Here is a 26,755-nt window from a genome sequence, read left to right as displayed (position 1 = left end):
GCGTGGTACAACTTCTCAATAGTGACGGCGCTTTTTCGACAAGTTTTGGATATCGTATACGACTGTTTTCGACGTAGTGGGGATTTTCAGAAGCGCCCCAAATTAAAAAAATGTTGGCAGGATACATTTGCATACTCTCACAACCTTTTAATTTAGAAACGTAGCGTAGTACAACTTCTCATATTTATATATGGTATACGACTGTTTTCGACGTGGTGGGGATTCTATGAAGAGCCCTTACATTAAAAAAATTTTTGGCACGGCTTTATACAAGTGAAAACGATTAATTATGTCTAATATATATTTTCTTAAATTTGTAAAGAAATTCTTTTCGTTTGGCATTTTTCTTTCGGGTGGGTTTATTTTTTTAGTGTAGTTTTCACATACTATAGTGCATTTTTTGTTTTCTTTTATTACTGGATACCCAAGTCTCGACGGACTAAAAGAAAACAGAGTATTTGTTTCCATAAGCCAGTACCGAAATGTACAACACTGTCATCAGCGGTTAAAAAAAAAAAAACAAAGCAGGCCTAATATCATCCCATTTTGAACGTGGAAACATTTTCTCATAGCCAAACATTTAGTAGTGCGCCGACCGATTTAGATTATTAATTAATTGTTTATTTTATTTTTCTTGAAAAATGTTTGTTATTTTTGATTGGTTATTGCAAAATATAAAAAGATACAAATTTTTTATCTAAGTGTAAGTGTGTATAGAATACTAAGGCACAACAAATTTTCTCTGTAAAATTTTCAAAAAAAAATCTTGTATTTCGAATGGGCTTAACAAAAATTATATCTATTGATGTATGAATTTGAATTTTGTTCTAATTTGATGTGTATGAATCGAATCGAATTTGTTTTGGAAAATGTTTTTATGAATACAAAATAACGAATGGTAGATGTACAAAGTTTGACATGATTATGATAAACGAAAAAAAAACGACTCAAAACAATGACCTTTAAACCGATGTTAGAAAATGTCAGCGATTTGATTTAAAATGTATGCGTAATTCGTAATTCCGTATGATTTTTATAAACGAAATGTATTAATAAACAAAAATAAAAACATTTTTCGTTAACACAATTGTAAGTTTAGAAGAGGGGGGAAAACTTTACGACAGGTGACAGTTTAGGAGAAGGGTTTCTGTTTTAATTGGATAACAGATGGTTTTCAACACAAGAATTGCTACTAGGGATTTTCTTGTATTGTTTTTGGTTTTCAAAATTCATTACGATTCAGTTAAAAAAAAGGTGCAAAAAACTTACCTCATGTTGTGATGGTGTCCCGCAGTTCCAATTTGTGGTTTACGATATAATTCAAATGCCGAACCTCGTTGTTCACGACTACCGGCCAAATCTAAACCATGACGTTCCGGGGTATGGGGAGGAGGAAGATTACCTAATTAGTTAAAGTTTGATTTTACAATTTCAAAATAGGCTACTAAGAATATAGAAAAAATAGCAAAAACTACCTACCTATGGGTGGTGGCATACCCCTGTGGGGCGCTATATAAGGTCCTGTCCCACTACCACCATTATAATGGTGAGATGTAGCATTACCATTGTAACCATTGGCAGTTGGATAACCAGGAGTATTAGGAGGACCATAATTATTGTTGGTACCATATGTTGGCTGCATATTTGAATTTGTATGTGGAGATCCAGGAGTTTGGCCATAGTGATGGTGTTGAGGAGCTGGCGGGTAATAAAATCCATTGGGTGAACGTGGAGAGCCAGGTTCCTGCAAAAATGAAAGAAATATCTTAATAAATAAAATCCAAGAGATCTATTGGAATAATCATGTTTATTCAGCAAACAAGTATAATTGGGTTGGGACCATATATAAAATAAACTGGCAATACCTGCACGTACACAAAAAAATATTTATCTGATTCAATCAAGAAATTTATTAATCCGATTAATTTTTTAATTGAAATGTTTTCAATCACGAAAATGATAACATCAATCACAGTTTTAATTGGGCATAGAAAAAGTAATTGATTTCTTGAGAAAATTTGAATTATTTTTTTTTAATTTATTCATTTAAAAATTTAATTGATATTGATTGCAATACTCAATTAATTTTTTATTAACTAACTTTAATAAAATAACAATTTGAAATCACCTTAACCGATTTAGTGCTTTTTATTAAAAATTTAAAAATGTTTCAATCATTTTTTAATTAACTTAGTATTGCTACACGGACGAAAAAGACTGTTTTTCATATGTTTGGGTGTAAAAATGATATGTTTGGAACTCAAATTTTTTATCACAATATTTTTAACTGCTAGCATGTGAACATACTAGCATAACATATTTGGGACATATATGTTAATATGTTATAACATATTATGTTTGGGACATAAAACTTTTGTAAATATAATATGTTTGGATGCAAACATAGAGAGTATGCTGCAAGTACAAGAATGGAAGTAACCAATTAACGTGCATATATTTTTATCCACCCAAAGAAAATTTCATTAAAATTTTTTCTACCAATGTATGCCTAAGATGAAAGATAATAGGTTTGACCAATACAAACAATATTTTGTTTGGACCAATCCTGAAAATATATATGCTTGAAGCAGAATGTGTTTGGGGTATATGTTACAGAAAGCTATTTTTTTGAGGGTGTAGATTGATTAAAAAGTCAATTAATTATTTTTTAATTAAAAATTCACTCAATTTATTGCCACCTCAATTTATTGCCACCGGCAGCGGTGTTTTGACTGCTGAACAGAGAATGAAGCCGACCAATTTTTGCGCTTTACAGACTATCAGTTATTCCGGACGACAGTGCTCGTGTCGAACATATCCCATATGTTGAGCACATTATAAGTTAAGTCCGAAGGCATAATCGATACTGCTGCATGTTTATGGGATCGATAACACATTTACCGATTATTTAGTCATCGCCGACAAGTCGCATTGATCCGACACACTGTAAGATTCTTTACAAACACCGACATTCCGTCCGGAATAACTGATAGTCTGTAAAGCGCATTACAAAATCAATTGGAAGTTTTCCGAATTGTAATAAGATTAGTTGTACAACCAATCTTACAATAAAATTTACATTTCATTAAAATTTTCTGATCTAATTATTTGTAAAACTATTATAGTAACTTAATACTAATTGATTGTGAAAGTTCAAAATTTTAGCGAAAAATATAACAATTAGTAACACATTTTTCTGATTTATATCAATATTTTAATTATTAAATTGCTATTGGCGCCCAGCAAAACAAGCGTCGCCAAAAAAGTAATGAAAATGTTCTTTTTGGATCCGGAAGTTGTGCCAAATTGACGCAGAAGCGATGAATTTAACATGGGCTTGTCATAGGACGGAAGTCCTCCATTTCAACAGCCGTTGCACTGAATTTGCATCACTTCTTTAGGTGTGATCCGAATTCAATGTTTTGGATGTAAATTAAAAAATTCTGTGATATTTTGTCAAATAAATAATTTTCATAATTTTTTATAATTTTTAACGGATTCTAACGCTTGTCGGAAACGTTTGACCTCAAATATTTTCAAAAATGCACAATTTTTTCAGATTGGATTCAGCATTTTTGTCGACAAAATTTAAATGATTTGTTCCATTTTATGAATTCTTACTCCGTTTTTAACCTATTTGAAATCAAAAAAGTTAAAGTTATCCATTAAAAGTATGAAAAAACCAAGTTATAAAAAATTGAATTAAAAGAACTTCCTGGGTAGTTAAAATAAAGAACATCATTGGAAATGCTTCTTCTGGAAGTGCTTTTAAAGTTGTGCCTTTGGAAGAACTTCCAAATTTTTTTGCTGGGCGGCTAAATTTGAGTCGATATATTCAGTGGCGGCGTCGACTGCCAAAGACTAGTCGGCGGCGTCCTCTTGTGTTTTTATTCTCTCTGCTCAACATTTCATTCAATTTTAAATAAAATTATTATAAGCATTTTTTCAGATTAAAATGAATGTATTTTGATTCATTGACGGCTAAATTTCAGCTGAGGTAATCGGTGGTGTCTTGAACTCGCCAAAAATAATCGGCGGCTTCATTCTCTGCTAAGTAAGCTTAGCCATGAGCTTTAGATATATTATACGACTGTGTTTTCGACGTAATGGAGATTCTAAGAAGTGCAAAATCAAAAATATTGGTAGGGTAACACTCAAGAAAAAACTTTGCTGATAATAGCTAACATCGACGACTGATGTTTTTTGGTACACGAATTATTGCCAATGTTAAAAAAACTTACCTGATTTTCCCATTGATTTGGACCATTGCCATTTCCGGCATTTTGTAATGGTGGCCTATAGTTCTTCGGTTTTGGGGGTGGAACTGGTTTAAATGGTCCACCAGCTCCATTAGGTCCTGTCGAGCCATTCATATTTCCATTGACATTGGGTGGTGGTACTACCATATGGGGCATGCCTGGATTCTTGGGTATTTTGTTGTAGTCCGCTTGAGACGCAGAATTATTGCGACTGCCATAAAGACAATAATAGCAAAACATGCGAAGTAATGTTGTTGAGACAAACACATATGGTAAGAAAAAGACACACGTGGAGATTCGGATAAATATGGATTGATGGATAAACATTAAAAAAAGAAATACAATGAAATAAAAATATATTTTTTTTTATATTTTTTTATACGAAAAATAAAACAAAGGACTATTTCTACAATTGAAAATAAAAATAATATTAAGGTAGGGACCATGATATATTATTTATAAGGAATCCTTAACTCATCAGGTGGCTTAAGAGGGCTAATCAAAATGTCAACACTTATTGTTGTACAAAAGTCAAAATTGTTGTTGTTAAAAAATTAAATTGAAATTATAAATTCGGAAATAACTCAAATACAAGGAAGAAGTACCTAAAATTGGAAATGCTCAAAATCTTGAACACACTTCAATATTTTTTACTCAAAATGGTTTCCCATAACATTAATAAACATTTCTTACAGAATTTAAACAAATATTTTTGTATTTGTTTATTTACTTTTTCCTGACATGAGCTGTTTTGTTGTTATTTTTGGGCTAGTGAGGCTAACTTACAAATAATTGTACCATGGTAGGGACTATATTAGTAGACACAGGGCAAGAAAGACAAACACATTTGACAATTAGATGAATTTTATTTAACAATACAAGGTTCTCTCTATTTGAAGGTTCTCTCGAACGACAATAAAAAAAAAAACGTAAAATACAAGTGAAAATTTATTCAAACTAATGTATCATAAATGGAAATATTTTGCACAAGGGGTCTTCGTGGTCGACGTGAGACGCTACAAATTTGTGCTGGATTTGGATTGTAACCAGTGGTTAAAAAATAACCACCAGTTGTTGGCCTACAAGGACGCCAGGTCAATTTAGGTGGCATGCATGATGGCACAGCACTACATTTGCTCTGGGACACTGATCCAAGTGTCCGTTGAACAGATGGACAATGTATGTGAAAGGGATGAATATGGAAATGATATCTTTATTTTTTTTTAAAGAATGGGTAAAATTATTTGAAATATGAGTATTTAAAATGAACAAAAATTCAAGGGAAATGTTTAGAGTTTATAGTTACGTTTCAGAAGATACATTTTGTTGTTGTTTTTGTTTTGCAGTATAGCATGCATGCAGTTAGTTTTAATTTTTTTTTATTTTATTTCAAATAAAATAAGAGAGAAATAAAAATGGTATAATTAATGTTTGGTATATATTTACATTAAATATTAATAAGCCCATATCAAAGTAAAGGTATAAACCATAATTGATTTTGATTATAAATAATATAAATATAATGCCTACTTCTTACTTAATATTATTTAAAATATCTATGAAAAACATACCTGTATTTTCCATAATCGGTTTTGGTTTCAACCTTTCGAGGACTACCCTCGAGACCCAAATTTGAGGGACGTTGAGGTGTGCCATTACGTGGATCTGTAAAATAAAATTACGTTATAAATTAAATAAATTATTAAAAAATATTATAATTTGCATAAATTGTTTAATCATCTAATATTGTAATTTTTTTGGAAACTTTAATTGAAGCATTGCACCGAGATATGTATAACAGGTTGGCTGATAAGTCCCCGGTCTGACACATAGATGGCGTCGCTAGTATTAAATGCATATTATTTTTATATAGTACCAACCTTCAAAATTTGACGTCTGTAAGTCAATTAGTTTGTGAGATAGAGCGTCTTTTGTGAAGCAACTTTTGTTATTGTGAAAAAAATGAAAAAAAAGGAATTTCTGTTTTCTGAAGGGAAAAAATACGGTGGAAGCAAAAACTTGGCTTGATAATGAGTTTCCGGACTCTGCCCCAGGGAAATCAACAATAATTGATTGGTATGCAAAATTCAAGCGTGGTGAAATGAGCACGGAGGACGGTGAACGCAGTGGATGCCCGAAAGAGGTGGTTACCGACGAAAACATCCAAAAAAATCCACAAAATAATTTTGAATGACCGTAAAATGAAGTTGATCGAGATAGCAGAGGCCTTAAAGATATCAAAGGAACGTGTTGGTCACATCATTCATCAATATTTCTATATGCGGAAGCTTTGTGCAAAATGGGTGCCGCGCGAGCTCACATTTGACCAAAAACAACAACGTGTTGATGATTCTGAGCGGTGTTTGCAGCTGTTAACTCGTAATACACGTAATAATTAAAAAATTTGTTGAATCAATAAAATTTTTAATTGAATATTTTTTAAAACTCAATTAAAATTTTAATTGGAAAAATTTTAGTGAAATTGTTTCCTGTGTTTTCACGTAATCAACTAATTTGAATTTGAACTAAAATAAAGTTAAAACGGCTATAAAAAATTTTGTTTGCTTTTTTCTGAGGGCCAATGATAAACATTTAAAATTCAGCAAAAGTTTAAATTCTGAAAGTCACAGTGGTGTCAGGTTGGGTGTTCCTCATATATTTGGGAGTTTTTACGATTAGGTGGATTTTTAGAGGCAACATTTACTTGGGGATTTCCAGGAGTAAAAATGTCTATATACCTTATACTATTGAATTTTCACTTATACATTTTTTTAATATTAATTTGACCTAAAATATTTATACCTGTAATTATTTTGTTCTACCTGCATTTTAAATTGAAATAAATACAGCATTATTAAATTTTTTGATCGATTTAATTTTGGAAATGTTTCTCTACAGGATTTTTTTTCACAAAATTTGGAATACCATTGAACGTCCGGGGTTTCGGAACGGAAAAAAATAAAAAAGAGTTTAACACTTATTTTATTATTTCATTTCTACAGAAAAAATTGTCAAAACTTTATCTCTACAGAAAAATTTGTCAACATTTTATTTCTATAGAAAATTTTGTCAATATTTTATTTCTACAGAAAATTGTCAAAATTTTATTTTTATAGAAAATTTTGTCAAAATTGTATTTCTATAGAAAAGTTTGTCAAAATTTTATTTTTATAGAAAGTTTTCTCAAAAATTTCTTACAATGAATTGTAATAAAATAAAACTTGTAATATAAAAAACTAAGGAGCAATTTATGCTGTACTTTCAGTATGATAGTATTTTTTATGTTAGGTTTTTTATAAAAAAAAAAACGAGAATACAGCTGAAGTTCTCACTTTGATTTTAGACAAGTTTTAAAGTACTAGGCTTATTCTACCGAAAAAAATTGTAAATAAAATTAACAGCCCATTTCTCATATTTGGGATGCATGTTATTTTATTTGAAAAAGGAGAAGAACTTTCATTTATTTATTCCAGTAAATAATTTATTCTTGAAAAGAAAAAATATCATATTACTCTTTTCCATTAATTAAATTTCCAAATGACCTTGAAAATCTAACTAAACCTAACATAAGGAAGAATTGAACACGCTCCAATTACGAAGCTAAGCATTCGACAGTTTTTCGGTCGTAATAATCACAGTATTGTAAAAGAAAAAAATTTTCTCCGTAGGTACCTTTATCGAAAAATAATATGAGAATTTTTTGTTGATTATTGAAAACGTGCTGTGATAAGTCGGTTGTTTCATTTCTTCAGTATGACAGTATATATAAATTTCATTGAAATACATAAAACAATGTTCAAAAGCGGATTACTAACTTTTTCACTATGCGGCTTTGGTTTTTGTAAGGGAATCCGGTTAACCGATTAACCAGTGCCGGTTTTAGACATTCTAGTTCGGGTTCAATCCCGTTTCACTTCTTCAGTATTGACGTTAGACTCTCCGAATAAACATATGACAAAGTATATAGAAATTTCATAGAAATACTGAAAACCGGTTAACCGATATTCAAAAACCGGATTTCGGATTACCCAAATTTGTCACTATGTGGTTGCGGTTTTTATAACGGAATCAGGTTAACCGATTAACCGATGTAGGTTTTAGACATTTTACGGGTTCAATCCCAAATTCAAGTAAAAGTCAGAAACGGTTTAAAAACCCAAAGTTTTGGTTTTATTTAAATGAACAAACCTAAAATTTAGTTAATGGTACTTGAGTGCGGTCTGAAATAAACTAGGATTTATAAACAATATTTCTGCTGGTTCTCTCAAGGGATTTGGAGGATTCTGGTGAAATTTTTATTTAGCGATTTTTTATGTTTTTTTTTTTCAGAAAACTTTATTTTTTTTAATTTTTATTTTTTGCTTGTTTTATATATGATTATAACTTACCAATATTTCTAGCTGCATTCATATCATGATATGGTGGCCTTCCTGGACTACTCTGACGATTTAGATCATTGGCACCACCATACACTCGATGATCATGAGTGGTACGAGCATAATCAGCTGGTTGGCTACCCATTCCAACGGGGGGCAAAGGCCGGCCAGCACTAAAAGATAAATAAGAATAGTTTTAAAAATTAAATATCGTTCTTACAAAAAATAACTTACTTAGCATTTGGCACTGATTTGAGATCATCCGGAGCATTAGGACCCAATCGTCCCAAATTTTGCATGGTTAATTGTGAAGCATTATAAGAATCATAGCTAGACACACTATCATAACTTGAACCATTCTGCTGTGAAGTTGCTATAGCAGATGTCGCATTTGTTCCAGGTATTTTGGACTGGGCTGCATTCAAACGAGCTTGCCTTTCCAATGAAGCATGGTGCCTTTCTATAGTGTCTCCAGCGTTGCCATTGGGATTTGTGGCTGCATTTCTTGAAATATATTCGGCCTGGACATCATCACTCACAATGGCTTTACCGAAGAGGCGCTCTTGAGCCGAACGACCCAGTGTGCCACCTGAACTATTTGAACGCGATGGAGTGTTGGTTGTGTTGGTTGGACTGACAACAACATCATTGGGACCCGGTTTGGATTGACGATCAATGCGTGGTGGCAAATCTGGAGCATTTATACCATACAACGATTGTGGCCTTGTCGAAGGTGTTGAAGGATCAGAGTTGAGGATATTTGAATTGGAATTGTAACCACCATATTTGCTGGTATCCATTGTCTGGCGACGATTTGGTGGTGGCTGAGTGGTGGTGGTATGATCGAACGGAATCTATACCGAGGGTAAAAACAGACATGTATATTGGGATGTAGGTTAATAGAAATTAGTATAAATGTAGATGATTTAATTACGATATTATCTTCTGAGAGGGGTTAACAAATAGGCAGCATGCACATCCATGTATGGTATGTGGTATGAAAGCTGTTTTTTAATTGCTTTTATAGTGTTTGCTGTTTAGTTTAATATATTTTTTGTTTGTTTTCCGCTTACCGTATATGGAGGTGGTAATCCTTCACCAATTATGTCTCTATCCCTATCCAAGTTATCCTGATTTGTGGCAATCGAAGGATCAGAGTTTGATTTCACCAATTGCGGTAAATTGCCCAAAGATAATGATGCCGACGGCCCGGGACTTAATTCCAAATCGGATTCAGGACTTGATGCATACGACAAACGATTTGAGGTCATTGGGAATAGGAAGTCATCGGATAAGGACTCAACAGGCTTTGGGTATTGCAAGTGTGCGGTTTTCATTTTGTGCCATAAATCAAATTTCATTACGTGGGGATATAAGGGACAAGGAATTTTGGGATTTTTCGGGATTGGGATAGGGAATTTTTCAAGTGTTTGTGGGAAAGCATTAGTTGTTTGTTTTTTTTTCAAAAAAGGGAGAATTTAAAAATGTACTCAAATGAACAGGATAAAAATAGCAACAAACGTAATGTAACGTAAATGATAAACAAAACGAATGATTTACACAAAGAAAAACGTAAATGAGAGTAATTAATGCCGATACGTAATAGTAAATACGTTTGATTGCCAAGCATTCAACGAAACGTAACGTAACGGAATAAACGTAAATATTTCGAATTACAAAATCAGATAAGGACGGACACATTTTTATTAATTTTTAAATTGTTTTTTTTTTGTTTTGCGGACAAAGACACAAGTTATATAGTAAGGGTGTTGTTGTAGATGTTAGTCCATTTTTCATTGTTGTTACATAGGGTGAGGGTGGGGGGAATATATAATGATTGTTGTTTTTGTTTTTTTGTTGATATAAGCAAAGGATATGACCATTATGATGTATAAGGATTGATTTGATTGGTGATGATGATTGATTGATTGATTTCGATTGATTGATTTTGTTGTTGTTGTATTGGGTGTTTTTTTTGGTATTTGATATAAATAAAAGAAAAAAAGATGAAACAAAAAACAATTAAGTTAGCAACATTATTAAAAACAAATTAAATTTTGTTGTTTTTGGATTTTTTTTTTGGTTTTTTCCAACAAAATTTTGATAAACTCTTGGTATATCTATAGTTATTATTTTACAATAACAAAAAGTTCTAAAGTTTTACAATAGGAATTTTCGAAATTAAAATGTGATGCTCACTGACTGAGTGGGGTTGGATGGAATTGGTTGTGACTGGATGGAAAAGCTTTAATGTGTGAAACTCTAGACTATTGATACATGTATTTGGACAAACTACTTCTACATAAAACATAACATGCAACATATAGGAATTAGTTAAAATAGTTTATAATATATATACAAATACATATAAATCTTAAAAAAAAATTAGAGATAAAAAATTCTTCGACTTTTGTTTTGATAGATTAGAGAGAAAGGTAGCGACGATGTGTTATAACACTGACGAAATTCTTTGGAGCTTTCTTTGGTAGTAGTGAAGAGAATCTACATGCAATAACTAGATTTTGATTTGATTGCTATGGAAGGGTGGTAAGCGCATTAAATTTATAAACTATTAATTTATAAACTATTAAAATGTCATGTATTCCAACCTGTATACACTAAAAATAATTTGTTCCCCCCAAAGGAAATTTTAGACTGACGAAGTTCCATTTTGTTGGTAATGTTATCTCTACACTCATAGAAAAAAGTCTGCTAAAAACAGCAGTCGATGACTGCTGTTATATTTTTGTACTTCAGGGCCTAATGAACAACAATTTATAAAATTTTTAGGTTATAAATTTTTCCCCAAAGCATATTTAAGAACCAAAAGTAGTTTTTGGTATATTTTTGCACTTTAATATACTTACAAGATCCTAAATACGATCAGCAAACATTTTGTTTGCTGTTATGTCTCAATTTCATAATTATTCAGATTTTTGGTCAAATACTATAGATGTTCATAAAATATTGTTTTTCTCCTAACATGACATTTTTATTTGTTTTAACCAAAATAAAAAAAATATCAGGAAATGTTTGCTATTTCAGCAAACAGTGACTGCTGTCACTTTTTCAGCAGGCTTTCTGCTGTTTTAGCAGACTTTTCTGCTGTCCCTACTAACAAATTTCTTTGGGTGTATAAAGACAAACATATATTTTTTATGGTACCAGTTGCCTCGTTTGTGTCCAACGAACAGTTTTTAGTCTGATAAAAACAAAGGAAAACTTCATATTTTTTGTTGGTTTTTTTTGTCGTTGCAAACACATTTTTTATCCACTTTAACAACAAAGGCAAACTTCTCTCTTCTAAAATTTCGTTTCCAAGAAAAGAAAATAATTTTGAGAGCAAAAGAGCAAACGCTTTATTCTGCTGAATATGAAAAGCAGATTTGGAATCATAGCACAGAAATTATTGCTAATGTTGCTATATTTGAATACCTGAGAAAACCCTAAAGAAATCAGCAAACGTGTTAGCTTGGTTTCAATGGAGTTAAACTAGTAACTATTTTTGGTAACTTGATTTGAAAAGGCTACAAATAAATTGTACTTTTTGTTGGAAAATAATGACTAAAACTATAAACTAAACTCTGCCCATGCAGTATTAAGCGAAATGAAGTCTGGATTTTAATTTTTAAGCATATTTTCTGTTGCTTAACGGAGTTTTTCATTTTAATCGAAACAAATTGTTTCCTTATTAAACAAAAAATGACTACATTCCCCTTTCTCTACAGATATTAAGCGGGGATATTTTTAGAGCATGTTTTGTTGCACATTTTTTTTTTTATTATTTTTTAACATCGTTCATGTCGCAGAGATTCTTCGTAGACACTTTCTGTGTCTGCACCGTGTTCATGGGATTTTAGAGTGTAATATTCTCTCTACAATCTGTAGGTATTCCTGTAAAGCTGTATACTGTTAGTACCCTACGGGAAATGGATCAACCACAGGACCGGTACAGGACTAGTCCCTGGCGTGCATGGACCAGTCCTAGTTCTGGTCAAGACGTATGGACGTATGAACTAGTCACTTTAACATGGGTTTGTCATTGACGGGGTAAATTTACACTTTAGGACACACCTTGAACTCGTTCCTAAGGACACGTCCTGGGACATTTTAGTAGTAGCACTTCATAGACAGCTTCTCATGAACCAGTCTTGGACAAACTCTTAGAAATCTGTTTCAATTTGGTTATCCGAATTGCACAAGAAATGAAAAACTTTTGAAAAATGTTGAACAATAGGTTATTCTGGTAATTCTACTTCACTAAATGTGTAGATCCAATAAGATTTTTATATCATGCGAGTATGGAAATCATTAAATTTTCACTATTTAAAAAATGCGACAAACTGGATCACCGGTACCAGTCCTGTGATAGGTCCGTCAGTGGCAATTTGCACCAATTTCCCGTAGAGTATTTTCAAGATATTTTGCAGGATTCAGAACTATAGTGAATGAAAACATTCACCAATAAAAAGTATTAAAACAAAAATAAACTTTCTTGTCAGAGATTTTCTATTATCGCAAAAGTTCGATTTTTCGAATACGAGAAAAAGTCGTTTTTCCGATAATTAAAAAAAAAAACGTATAAATTGTTTGCTGAAGAAGACTGGCATAATTGAATTGTATGAAATTTCTTCAAAAAATGAAGATTAAAAACGATATAGTTTAAAGCTTCTAAGATAGAAGAAATAAATATCGTTATCTTTGTTTAAATTGAATTTGTAGTAGTTTGTAAATAAATCACAATAGTCTTCTATTGTGAGTGAAAACTATACTGTACAAATGTTGCTAGGTATATGCTTATCTTACATAACGTGCTAATGATCTATCTACAACCTCGTTGGATTGGTATTATATCCAGAACGGCTTACTAGTATATCCAGTATTAATGTTTTCTTTAATAGCTTATTTATTGTGAATGACTTGTACAATGAACGTATTATTTGCGTGACCAGATTTTAAAATGTAAATGTAAATTCGGGAAAATTTCGTTATAGAACATAATCCTATTAAAGTTAAAATAGATATACATACATCGCTTTATATTGATATTTATTGTCATTTAATTTTCAAATAATTCACAATAGCTTATATTGCAATTCAAAGCAAAACGTAAAAGGTTTAATAAATAGCAATCGTCTATACAGTACAAATACAAACAGACTTCTGCATTGAATTGATTATTCAATGCATTATTGTTTTAACAATTCACAATAGATTTTATTGTGATTGATTTTACAAAATAACTGGTATTGAATGTGGTTATAAGGCAAACACAAATGATTACCTAATCAACCTTCCCTTCCCATATGCAATCAAATCAAATTTCGATATCATTTATATACAGGACACACTCCTCATGCAACATATTTTTCATTAGAATGATTCATGATGTGATGGCTACTGCCGCTATTGTTGTTGTTGTTGCTATTGAAAATATTTGAATTACTCGAATGTAACGAATGATGACTGCTGCGTTTCACATAAGCCGAAGCCGATAATGAATTCGAACTTAAAACATTTTGTGCAGCCGGTATGGGATTTTGATGATTCGTTGAATTCACCGAATTATTATTGATGTAGCCTAAACTGTGATGCTGTTGCTCATCGTCGACTAAAGTACCTGCACTACTACTATTACCGTTCGTATTATTGTTAAGTAAATCGTTGGAGGAATGCGAATTATATAGCAATGAATTACCAAGTATTAGATCATCTAAATTTTTACGAGTTGCCTCGAGAACATTATCCAAACTTCCATTGAGGGAAGATAAATGTTGAGATTGAAGGAATTGTTGTTGTTGTTGTGGTACTGCATTGGAAAATGAGTTATTGTTATTCTCATTATTCATGTCATCAGTACCGCCACTAGAACTATTCAATAAATTCAAATCTGAATCAAAAACGGCCGATTTTTGCATTAGCTCATGATAGTAGTAGGGGGTGGTACGAGGCTCTATATTGTGATTACGAACATTGTTAGCGTAACGTGAACCTGACGGACCACCACCTCCAGTACTACTACTACTACCATACGAATTCAAACCATATGCTCCCCCAGCGCCAGTTACTGAAGTAGTCACATTTCGACCCGATCGACTCATCACTCCCGAATTGGACGATAAATTCGATAAGGTCGATGAAGCCAATGTAGTGGTAGTTGTTAAATTGGAATTTGAAACGTTATACGATTTTGATGTACTACGAGAATGTGATCTATAAGGGCGAGGCAATAAAATATTCGATTGAGAACCATTATATTGTGATTCACCACCATCGGTCAATAGACCGTCATCACTGTTATTGAGATGTTCTTGGGGTCTTCTTTGGGGTGAATATTTGGTATTGGTTAAACCATTAGGCATTGAGGAGGAGGGTTTGATTATAGCCGGTATTATTTCGTATGATGTTAAACGTTTTGGCATTTCATTGCTATTAATTCCTTGCACCTCGGGTGGTCTTGGCGGAATTAGATCATTACAGTCATCGTCGTCATTATCCTGTTGATCGTTATTCAAATAATTGTGATGATCATGATTTAGATGGTCTATGAAGGAGTCGGGTCCTTGAGTTGTAGTGCTGGTGCTTAGCGTAAATGAATTGCGCCTTTTTAGGGCTTGATTGGTAGCGGAACTAGCAGCATTTATGGCAGCAGAATTACTAGTATAACGTGGCACTGATGACGACAAGGGTCGACAACAGGGTAATTTACAAGGTTGTGCTATGTAGGGAGGGAATATCATTTCGGTTGGGGGATCGGGAATCTGTTTTTTTTGTTTGTTTTATTTTGGATAGGTAGAATCGTGAGAATTTCGAAAAAAATTCCGCAAATAGTTGATAGTAGTATGGTAGAAGGAAGTAGTAAGGCAAAGGAAAAATTAAGAAAAAATTATGTTAAAATTATTGTTAGAAAGTAAAAACAAAAAATAAAAATTGTTTTGTGTAAAGTCTATAAAATATTTGATTATCTATAGGAGATATATGTAAATTTATCTTTTTCGAAAGTATTCAAATATGTACTAATATTTATTTCCCTTTTTAAGGGTTATTACACGTAATTTATTCTAAAATGGAATTAGTAGTTTTTCAGAATTGAGATTATGGAATTCGCTTAAAATAAAAAATCGTCGAATGACTTTGAGAATTAATTCTAATATATAGAGTTATGTGTTTTGATTTAGAAATGTTACTCGATTCTATTTCCAAATGGTCCGTTTTATGTATATGCCTTTAATTGTACTTCTTATATTTAATCCGTTTTCAAAAACATATCAGTATTCCATGGTTTGAATTGACCGCCATAGCCAATATAGAAGGTAGCATTTTGTATTGATTTTAATTGTACAGATGCTTTCCTACTTGTATTTTCTAAAACTTTTGGATGCCACTTATTTGGTACGTTTCATTATTTGAAAATAGACATATGGTAGAAATGCTAAATTACCTCTTTAATTTAGAAACTTGACAGGGTTCAAACTCTATCTACATTTTCTATGGCTTTAATTTAAATTTTTTTTTTCAAAATAGTCAATAGGGATAAAGAACTGAACTCGGGTCATTCAGAAGCCGATATAAAAAGTCGAATATAATAGAAAGTCGATTAGTCGAATAATTGAAACTCTACTACCCATAAAAAAATTATTTTCTAATTTAATCACGAAATTAATTGATCCAATTAATTTTTGGATTGGTTCAATAAAAATTTTATTTGATTTTGGCCTGAAAACTCAGTTACTTTTTTTAATTTAGGCTACATGGGTTGCCTAAATTAAAGAAAATACTAAGATTTTTTTAAATGTCAATTTGCATAATTAATATTCTAAAAAATTTTCAACAATTTTCTTAATTGTCTTTATTTTGTAATTTGATTAAAAAGTTCATTGTATTAGTTAATTTTTTCATTGATTACGTTTTAAACTTCGATCAATTTTTTAATTGGAAATATTTTGGATTGGTTGCATTCGTGCCACAAAACAATCTACCAAATTTCGAAGAACTTTGTAACAAAAATTTACCATATTTAAAGAAAAAATCGTATTTTGAAGTTTTTGATTAAATGTTTTTTCTTCGAATGAAATATTTTATTATTTTATTTAAGAAGTTTATTTTATTATTTGCAATATTATATATTATGATCTCTCCTATTAAAGTTGTTTGGATGTATAAATCTCCCTTGAATTGCATATGTGTCGAATTTTAAATCTTTTAACTATTTTAGCTTGCGCGAACAAGGAAAAGGGAGAACTTATTCACAATGGACTTTGAAATAATTTTTTTTAAATATATTAAATTTATGGAAAACTTTATTTCTATAGAAAATTTTGATAAAAATTTTATTTCTATAGAAAATTTTGTTAACATTTTATTTCTGTAGACATTTTTGTCAAAATTTTATTTCTATAGAAAATTTTCTCAAAATGTTATGTCTAAAAAAAAAAAATTCTCAACATTTTATATCTATTGAAAATTTTATCAAAATTTTATTTCTATAGAAAATTTTATCAAAACTTTACGTCTATAGAAATTTTTGTCAGAATTTTATTTCTATATAAAATTTAGTCAAAACTTTATATCTATAGAAAATTTTGTAAAATTTTATTTATATAGAAAATATTGTCAAAACTTTATATCTATAGAAAATTTTGTCAAAATATTATTTCTATAGAAAATTTTGTCAAAAATGTATTTCTATACAAAATTCTGTCAAAAATGTATTTCTATAGAAATTTTTGTCAAAAATTTATTTCTATAGAAAATTTTGTCAAAATTTTATTTCTGCAGAAAATTTTCTCATAGTTTTATTTCAATACAAAATTTTCACAAAATTTTAATTCTATAGAAAATTTTGTCAAAAATTTTTTCTATAGAAAATTTTGTCAAAATTTTATTTCTGCAGAAAATTTTCTCAAAAACTTATTTCTAACGAAAATTTCCTCAAAGATTTATTTCTAAAGAAAATTTCCTTAAAATTTTATTTCCAAAAATGTTCTCAAAATTTTATTTCTATAGAAAAATTCACCAAAATTTTATTTCTATAAATAATTTTGTCATAGTTTTATTTCTATAGAAAATTGAGGTACCTCATAGAAATGTTTTGCCAAATCTACCAAAAGATTGGTTCAATAAAAATTGTAATTGATTTTGGCCGGAAAACTCAATATTTTTTTAGTTTAGGCAATTAATTATTTATTGTATTATTATTTATTAATGTAGAATTATTTTTTCTTTAGATTAAATCATTTACTTGTAATTTTGCAATACTATACTTTCTTCAGAGGTTTATTTTTTAATTTGATTAAAACGTTAATTGTATTAGCTTATTTCAAAAATTTATTTCTATAGAAAATTTTGTCAAAATTTTATTTCTGTAGAAAATTTTCTCATAGTTTTATTTCAATAGAAAATTTTCACAAAATTTTATTTCTGTAGAAAATTTTAACAAAATGTTATTTCTACAGAAAATATTGTCAAAATTTTATTTCTATAGAAAATTTTGTCAAAAATTTATTTCTATAGAAAATTTTCTCAAAAACTTATTTCTAACGAAAATTTCCTCAAAGATTTATTTCTAAAGAAAATTTTCTTAAAATTTTATTTCCAAAAATGTTCTCAAAATTTTATTTCTATAGAAAAATTCCACAAAATTTTATTTCTATAAATAATTTTGTCATAGTTTTATTTCTATAGAAAATTGAGGTACCTCTTAGAAATGTTTTGCCAAATCTACCAAAAGATTGGTTCAATAAAAATTGTAATTGATTTTGGCCGGAAAACTCAATATTTTTTTAGTTTAGGCAATTAATTATTTATTGTATTATTATTTATTAATGTAGAATTATTTTTTCTTTAGATTAAATCATTTACTTGTAATTTTGCAATACTATACTTTCTTCAGAGGTTTATTTTTTAATTTGATTAAAACGTTAGTTGTATTAGCTTATTTCAAAAATTTATTTCTATAGAAAATTTTGTCAAAATTTTATTTCTGTAGAAAATTTTCTCATAGTTTCATTTCAATAGAAAATTTTCACAAAATTTTATTTCTGTAGAAAATTTTAACAAAATGTTATTTCTATAGAAAATTTTTTCAAAATTTTTTTCTATAGAAAATTTTGTCAAAATTTTATTTCTGCAGAAAATTTTCTCAAAAACTTATTTCTAACGAAAATTTTCTCAAAGATTTATTTCTAAAGAAAATTTCCTTAAAATTTTATTTCCAAAAATTTTCTCAAAATTTTATTTCTATAGAAAAATTCCACAAAATTTTATTTCTATAAAAAATTTTGTCATAGTTTTATTTGTATAGAAAATTGAGGTACCTCTTAGAAATGTTTTGCCAAATCTACCAAAATATTGGTTCAATAAAAATTGTAATTGATTTTGGCCGGAAAACTCAATATTTTTTTTAGTTTAGGCAATTGATTATTTATTGTATTATTATTTATTAATGTAGAATTATTTTTTCTTTAGATTAAATCATTTACTTGTAATTTTGCAATACTATACTTTCTTCAGAGGTTTATTTTTTAATTTGATTAAAACGTTAATTGTATTAGCTCATTTCAAAAATTTATTTCTATAGAAAATTTTGTCAAAATTTTATTTCTGTAGAAAATTTTAACAAAATGTTATTTCTACAGAAAATATTGTAAAAATTTTATTTCTATAGAAAATTTTGTCAAAAATTTATTTCTATAGAAAATTTTCTCAAAAACTTATTTCTAACGAAAATTTCCTCAAAGATTTATTTCTAAAGAAACATTCCTTAAAATTTTATTTCTAAAGAAAAGTTTCTCAAAATTTTATTTCTATAGAAAAATTCCACAAAATTGTATTTTTATAAAAAATTTTGTCATAGTTTTAGTTCTATTGAAAATTGAGGTACCTCTTAGAAATATTTTGCAAAATCTACCAAAACATCATAAATTCTACCAATCTGTCAAACAATAAAAAATCTACCATTATTTGACAGAATTCTCCTAAATGTGGCAACCGTGATTGTAAGTCCCCCCAAAGATAATTGAGAAGAAGATGCAGTCTTGTCATAGCAAAACTGAAGCACCAGAGGACTCTGCCAACAAAATATCATAAAGTTTGCGTCGACGTGTCTCTCAAATGTACTGCCGTTTGCGTCGGAAAATATCATAACATTTGTGTTTTTCATAAATTTCTGAATAAAAACCCGCAAAAGCAATACCAAAACTATTGTAGAAAATTAAAATAAAACGTATGTGTATTTTAAAGCAAATATTCATTATGGTTTTATGTGAATATTGCCGTTTTAAATTTATTCCTGGGCAGAGCTGCTTTGGAAAAAATTGACAAATAAAATAATTTTTTTCTCATAGCCCTCTACACCTTGACATGTGTTTTCTCTTTATAAGAGCACAATGCTTAATCTTGTTATACTCAATTATCGTTGGTCCCCCCTTCAAACAACTTCAGAATCTCATGCAATTCATGATCTATGGCATTTCTTCAAAATAGAGCTCGCCCCAACAATAGGCATTGGAATTCGCCCAAAAGTTGGTAATTGGCTACGAATCGGCCTTCGGCATGATGAGTCCGATTAGCCGCCTTTTAATTTTTTTGTATAATTTTTTTATCACTTTAACTTTTGTTTAAAAAATTCAGCTGGCTGTAAAATAATTTTAATTCCGTTTACCCGTTTTTTTTTGTATATTTTTTTTATCACTTTAACTTTTGTTTAAAAAATTCAGCTGGCTGTAAAATAATTCTAATTCGAAAAATATTAATTTTTACTTAAATGTTTGTGCTAAATTAATTTTTTTTATGAAAGATATAATTATTTATACCACAATAGGTAGATACCTCATTACCCTTCCGGTACCCTTTACTATCGATTTGATTGTATATGGAAACTTCTAAATAGTTTTTTTCTTATATGGTAGAAGAGAAAAAAATAAACAAAAAATGTAGAAGGAGGGTTCTAAAGAAAAATTCGGAACTGACATTTTTGGCCAACAAATCATTGTAAAATGTATCAGAGTTACGAAAATATATTTGCACAATTTTTAAGATTTATTGAAAACTGTTATAATCCAGAATTATAATAAGGTTCCAAGATGCCACACATAAAACGTACCATACTTCCTAATATCTAATAATTTGCGCTTTTAAAAAAATGTCTAACCAAAAAGACTTACACTGACCTACTGTAAACTTATAGTACACGTTTAGTATATTCTACTTTTAATCACAATTCACATATTTATATATACAACATCGAATATTATTATGATGACATGCCAATATTGCTGCTAAGTATATTTAGTATAATAAAAAATTATTGTCATAAAGGCATTTTTTGTGGCTACATGTTTTTATAGTAGAATAAAATAAAAAGACCCTTCACCGATGTAAAAAAGAAATTACTACAGAAAAAAAAAAATATCACTACTATAGAAAATAAAACCGAAAACATGTATATTGTTGTTGTTGTATATACTATTTTTATGAAATATATATAGTATTTTGTAAAATCACATTAATTTAAAACATTTATCATCACAACAATATACTAGACAAGACAGTCAATCACACGCCCACAACAAAAAACTCACCTTTGTTTCGGACATCCATACGGCACCGCTCTGTTGTAGATCTATGGCATCACGCAATTTACGATACCAACTCTCCTCATCGTTTAACACAATATGGGTGCTAAAGATATGAGACCAGACACGCTCCAGTTTCTGGCATTGTTCCAAAAGTTTCTTCGAACTTTTATGGGCCGATTTGGGCATACCTTGACGTAGTTGTTTGATGACATGCTTGCTATCGGTCTTTTGGAATATGACAATTGGATAAAATTGAGCATAATTCAAACGATCCACAGCATTGGGTGTTATGTCAAGCAAGGCATGCTTGCCACGGTCCATAACGTCTCGTATGTTGGAGAGACGTACTATGCGACATTTGGAGTTGCTGGTTTTATCATCGTCTTGTAAGGGCGTTGAGAATTTGTCGGGATAATCTTTGGCCAACTTTTCGCGGGCCAAATCGGAGATGGGGCCAAAGATGACAACTGGTCTTACAAATCCTGGATGGCGAAGCACCACACGTTCATAGGCTGGGAACTTGGAAATGCTATCGGAAAATACAACATCATCCCAGTTTTCACGGGATAAACTCTTGGAACGTCGATGGGTGGATCTAAAATGGTTAAAAATAGCAAATAAATAACCTCCATTTGCCGTAAAGTTATACAACTACTTACCTTCGTCTTCTGAAGAAGTTGCCCCTTGACTCACTGGCATTCATCTCTTTTTTGGTAGCATTAAATTGTGCCGTTGCCAATTCCTCGGCACGCGACTTGTTCGGTATAACACCACGTTGCATTTCTTGATGACCTCGGCCAATTTTCAGTACTTGCCAAGAGCCCACCACACCATTGTGTAATGTGTCAATGACACGGAAGACATCACCTGCTTTAAAAGCCATCTCACCTTTAGAAGGATTATCGCAATGGAAGTGTGTTTTAATGTGGAATGAATCACCGCGTTGATTGGTCACCACCTCATCATATTCCTCTTTACAATACTGCACAATCAAATCGATACGATCTTGCAGTGACAGCAGGAAGAGAACAGCTTCTTCTCGGGTCACGCCCAACATATCCATATCATTCACTTTAAGGATTTTATCGCCTGGTGTAAGGCCCTGTAAGGATGCTGGGGAACCTGGTTGAACCGCAGTTACGAATATTCCAGCTTCATTGCCTCCGGTGAGACGTATTCCTACACTGCCTTCTTTTTGGAATGATATAAATCTGGGCTCCGAAGATTGTCGAGATCTGGTCAAAGATTCATCCTCGTACAATTGACGACGAGAACTGTAGAAATCCTCCCCACCATTTGTGGCTCCTCCACGTGGAGGTGGTGGCCGAGGCGGTTCATCTAGTCGCGACCGAGAACTGTTACCATTTGGCGGTGTCACAGGTCTGTCCAATTGTTGTAAAGACACACCCTCCATAATGGGACCTCGTGATCTTCCCCGAGGTGTCAAATTGCTTTTCTCATCATTCAAGCCATTTACCGGCCCATTATTGGAGGTTCTTGTGGGCGGTTGGACATACAAATTCTGTGAGGAATATGTAGCGCCTCCATTCAAATATGGATCATCTAAATTGTTGCTACAATTCGATAATTGAGGTTGGTGAGTACCATAGATATTTGCCTGCACATTGGAGTTATTCAATTGATTTGCCACCGTTATAGTTGGCTGATTGGTGATATCCCTTAAGGCCACCAAATTCAAACGTTCCTTACATCCATCAATAATCTTTTTAGCCTCTTTGAGGCTCATGGTATCGGCACAATTTGTATTGTGTATACGTGTAATAATATCACCCTCTTGCAAAGAATAACCATTGGCAGCCAATTGATCACGGGCCTTTGAAGAGATCTCTTTGATAAAGAGACGACATCCAAGAACTATGCCATAATCCTCCTTTTTACTATTCTTTGTTAAGGTTACCTTAATGGGTTGACTCATACTCGGACCATTGGCTTGCACCAATGACGAATTGAGGGAATTTGGTTGACTCATTGCTGTGGGATTAGGTGGTACCACCATCGAATTGATGCCATTCGTTGGAGGCATAGAATTCAGACCGGCATTGCTCATGCTGTGTGAGTGCTGGTGAAGTTGCTGTTGTTGTGGATTTGTGACGATAGTATTGAGGGGTACACGGCGTTTAACAACTAACGTTACGGTATTACCACTGTCACGTAAAACTTGTACGGCTGTGGCGTATTCAACATTCTCGAGAGAGACACCATTAACAGATATAATGCGATCGTTGACTCTGTAAAGATAAGAACAAAACAAAAATCAATGAGACAATTTTTTAAATGATTTTTATTTTATAGGAGTATTTCTTGAATGGGATTAATGAAAACTGAATAGTTGTAGTTGAGAATACGAATTGGCGGAAACGACAACCATATTGCCACAATATCTTAATATCTTAATGATACTCAACAGAAGACAGAAGAACTAGAATTTACTGGCATGTTTCTTTCAAGATCACATAACATCAAGACACGATTAGTATGCCTCATATGCCGGTTGCCACAGTTGGTAGAATTCTACCATAAATTGATCTTTTGGTAGATTTTGCAAATTGTTCCTTCCCTACTAAGAAGTACTATAGAAATAAAATTTTGACAAAACTTTCTATAGAACTAAAATTTTGACAAAATATTCTATAGAAACAAAATTTAGACAAAATTTTCTATAGAAATAAAATTTTGACAAATTTTCTATAGAAATAAAATTTTGACAAAATTTTCTATAGAAATAAAATTTTGACAAAATTTACTATAGAAAACAAATTTAGACAAAATTTTCTATAGAAATAAAATTTTGACAAAATTTAATATAGAAATAAAATTTTGACAAAATTTTCTATAGAAATATAATTTTGACAGCATTTTCTATAGAAATAAAATTTTGACAAAATTTTCTATAGAAATAAAATTTTGACAAAATATTCTATAGAAACAAAATTTTGACAAAATTTTCTGCAGAAATAAAATTTTACAAAATTATCCATATAAATAAAATTTTGAAAATTTTTCTATAGAAATAACATTTTGACAAAATTTTCTATAGAAATAAAATTTTGACAAAATTTTCTATAGAAATAAAATTTTGACAACATTTTCTATAGAAATAAAATTTTGACAAAATTTTCTATGGAAATAAAATTTTGACAACATTTTCTATAGAAATACAATTTTGATAAAATTTTCTATAGAAATAGAATTTTGATAAAATTTTCTATGGAAATAAAATTTTGACAAAATTTACTATAGAAATCAAATTTTGACAAAATTTTCTATAGAAATATAATTGTGACAAAATTTTCTATAGAAATAAAATTTTGACAAAATTTTCTATAGAAATAAAATTTTGACAAAATATTCTATAGAAACAAAATTTTGACAAAATTTACTATAGAAATAAAATTTTGACAAAATTTTCTATAGAATTAAAATTTTGACAAAATTTACTATAGAAATCAAATTTTGACAAAATTTTCTATAGAAATCAAATTTTGACAAAATTTTCTATAGAAATAAAATTTTGACACAATTTTCTATAGAAATAAAATTTTGACAAAATTTTCTATAGAAATAAAATTTTGACAAAATTTTCTATAGAAATAAAATTTTGACAAAATTTTCTATAGAAATAAAATTTTGACAAAATTTTCTGTAGAAATAAAATTTTGACAAAATTTTCTGCAGAAATAAAATTATCCATATAAATAAAATTTTGAAAATTTTTCTATAGAAATAACATTTTGACAACATTTTCTATAGAAATAAAATTTTGACAAAATTTTCTATAGGAATAAAATTTTGACAAAATTTTCTATAGAAATAAAATATTGACAAAATTTTCTATAGAAATAAAATTTTGACAACATTTTCTATAGAAATAAAATTTTGACAAAATTTTCTATGGAAATAAAATTTTGACAACATTTTCTATAGAAATAGAATTTTGATAAAATTTTCTATAGAAATAGAATTTTGATAAAATTTTCTATGGAAATAAAATTTTGATAAAACTTTCTATGGAAATAAAATTTTGACAAAATTTACTATAGAAATAAAATTTTGACAAAATTTTCTATAGAAATAAAATTTTGACAAAATTTTCTATAGAAATAAAATTTTGACAAAATTTTCTATAGAAATAAAATTTTGACAAAATTTTTATTAGAAATAATATTTTGACAAAATTTACTATAGAAATCAAATTTTGACAAAATTTTCTATAGAAATAAAATTTTGACAAAATTTTCTATAGAAATAAAATTTTGACACAATTTTCTATAGAAATAAAATTTTGTCAAAATTTTCTATAGAAATAAAATTTTGACAAAATTTTCTATAGAAATAAAATTTTGACAAAATTTTCTATAGAAATAAAATTTTGACAAAATTTTCTGTAGAAATAAAATTTTGACAAAATTTTCTGCAGAAATAAAATTTTGACAAAATTATCCATATAAATAAAATTTTGAAAATTTTTCTATAGAAATAACATTTTGACAACATTTTCTATAGAAATAAAATTTTGACAAAATTTTCTATAGGAATAAAATTTTGACAAAATTTTCTATAGAAATAAAATATTGACAAAATTTTCTATAGAAATAAAATTTTGACAACATTTTCTATAGAAATAAAATTTTGACAAAATTTTCTATGGAAATAAAATTTTGACAACATTTTCTATAGAAATACAATTTTGATAAAATTTTCTATAGAAATAGAATTTTGATAAAATTTTCTATGGAAATAAAATTTTGACAAAATTTACTATAGAAATCAAATTTTGACAAAATTTTCTATAGAAATATAATTGTGACAAAATTTTCTATAGAAATAAAATTTTGACAAAATTTTCTATAGAAATAAAATTTTGACAAAATATTCTATAGAAACAAAATTTTGACAAAATTCTCTGCAGAAATAAAATTTTGACAAAATTATCCATATAAATAAAATTTTGAAAATTTTTCTATAGAAATAACATTTTGACAAAACTTTCTATAGAAATAAAATTTTGACAACATTTTCTATAGAAATAAAATTTTCTATGGAAATAAAATTTTGACAAAATTTTCTATGGAAATAAAATTTTGACAAAATTTCTATAGAAATAAAATTTTGACAAAATTTTTTATAGAAATAAAATTTTGAAAAAAATAAATAAAATAAAATTTTCTATGGAAATAAAATTTTGACAAAATTTTCTATGGAAATAAAATTTTGACAAAATTTCTATAGAAATAAAATTTTGACAAAATTTTCTATAGAAATAAAATTTTGACAAAATTTTCTATGGAAATACAATTTTGATAAAAGTTTCTATGGAAATAAAATTTTGACAAAATTTTCTATGGAAATAAAATTTTGAAAAAAATTTTCTATAGAAATAAAATTTTGACAAAATTTTCTATAGAAATAAAATTTTAACAAAATTTTTTATAGAAATAAAATTGTGACAAAATCTTTTATAAATAACTTTAAACATTTTAATTTTTGGTTTAGGCCATACTATCAAAGTCTCAAGGGATAT

The 26,755-nt window shown here is 29.4% G+C and overlaps 1 protein-coding gene across 11 annotated transcripts in view; it reads right to left on the bottom strand.

Annotated features, from left to right (window-relative positions):
• The window catches only part of pyd (zonula occludens-like protein polychaetoid), a 487,007-nt gene that overhangs the window by 13,606 nt on the left and 446,646 nt on the right, over positions 1-26,755 (bottom strand). For 6 of the 11 annotated variants that reach the window (XM_075290588.1, XM_075290597.1, XM_075290592.1 and 3 more), the window contains 9 exons: positions 21,873-23,462; positions 21,217-21,808; positions 9,709-9,942; positions 8,870-9,489; positions 8,648-8,808; positions 5,831-5,924; positions 4,242-4,470; positions 1,480-1,744; positions 1,270-1,402 (listed from right to left, as the gene is read on the bottom strand). In XM_075290588.1, coding sequence (XP_075146703.1) covers positions 1,270-1,402; positions 1,480-1,744; positions 4,242-4,470; positions 5,831-5,924; positions 8,648-8,808; positions 8,870-9,489; positions 9,709-9,942; positions 21,217-21,808; positions 21,873-23,462 — 3,918 coding nt within the window. Of the gene's footprint in view, positions 1-1,265; positions 1,403-1,479; positions 1,745-4,241; positions 4,471-5,830; positions 5,925-8,647; positions 8,809-8,869; positions 9,490-9,708; positions 9,943-21,216; positions 21,809-21,872; positions 23,463-26,755 lie in introns of those variants that run through there. The other 5 variants (XM_075290590.1, XM_075290599.1, XM_075290591.1 and 2 more) reach the window with 3 other exon arrangements.

Source organism: Haematobia irritans, chromosome 1 (assembly GCF_050003625.1).
Source record: "Haematobia irritans isolate KBUSLIRL chromosome 1, ASM5000362v1, whole genome shotgun sequence".
NCBI lineage: Eukaryota > Metazoa > Arthropoda > Insecta > Diptera > Muscidae > Haematobia > Haematobia irritans.
This window is presented reverse-complemented; position numbering and strand designations above follow the sequence as displayed.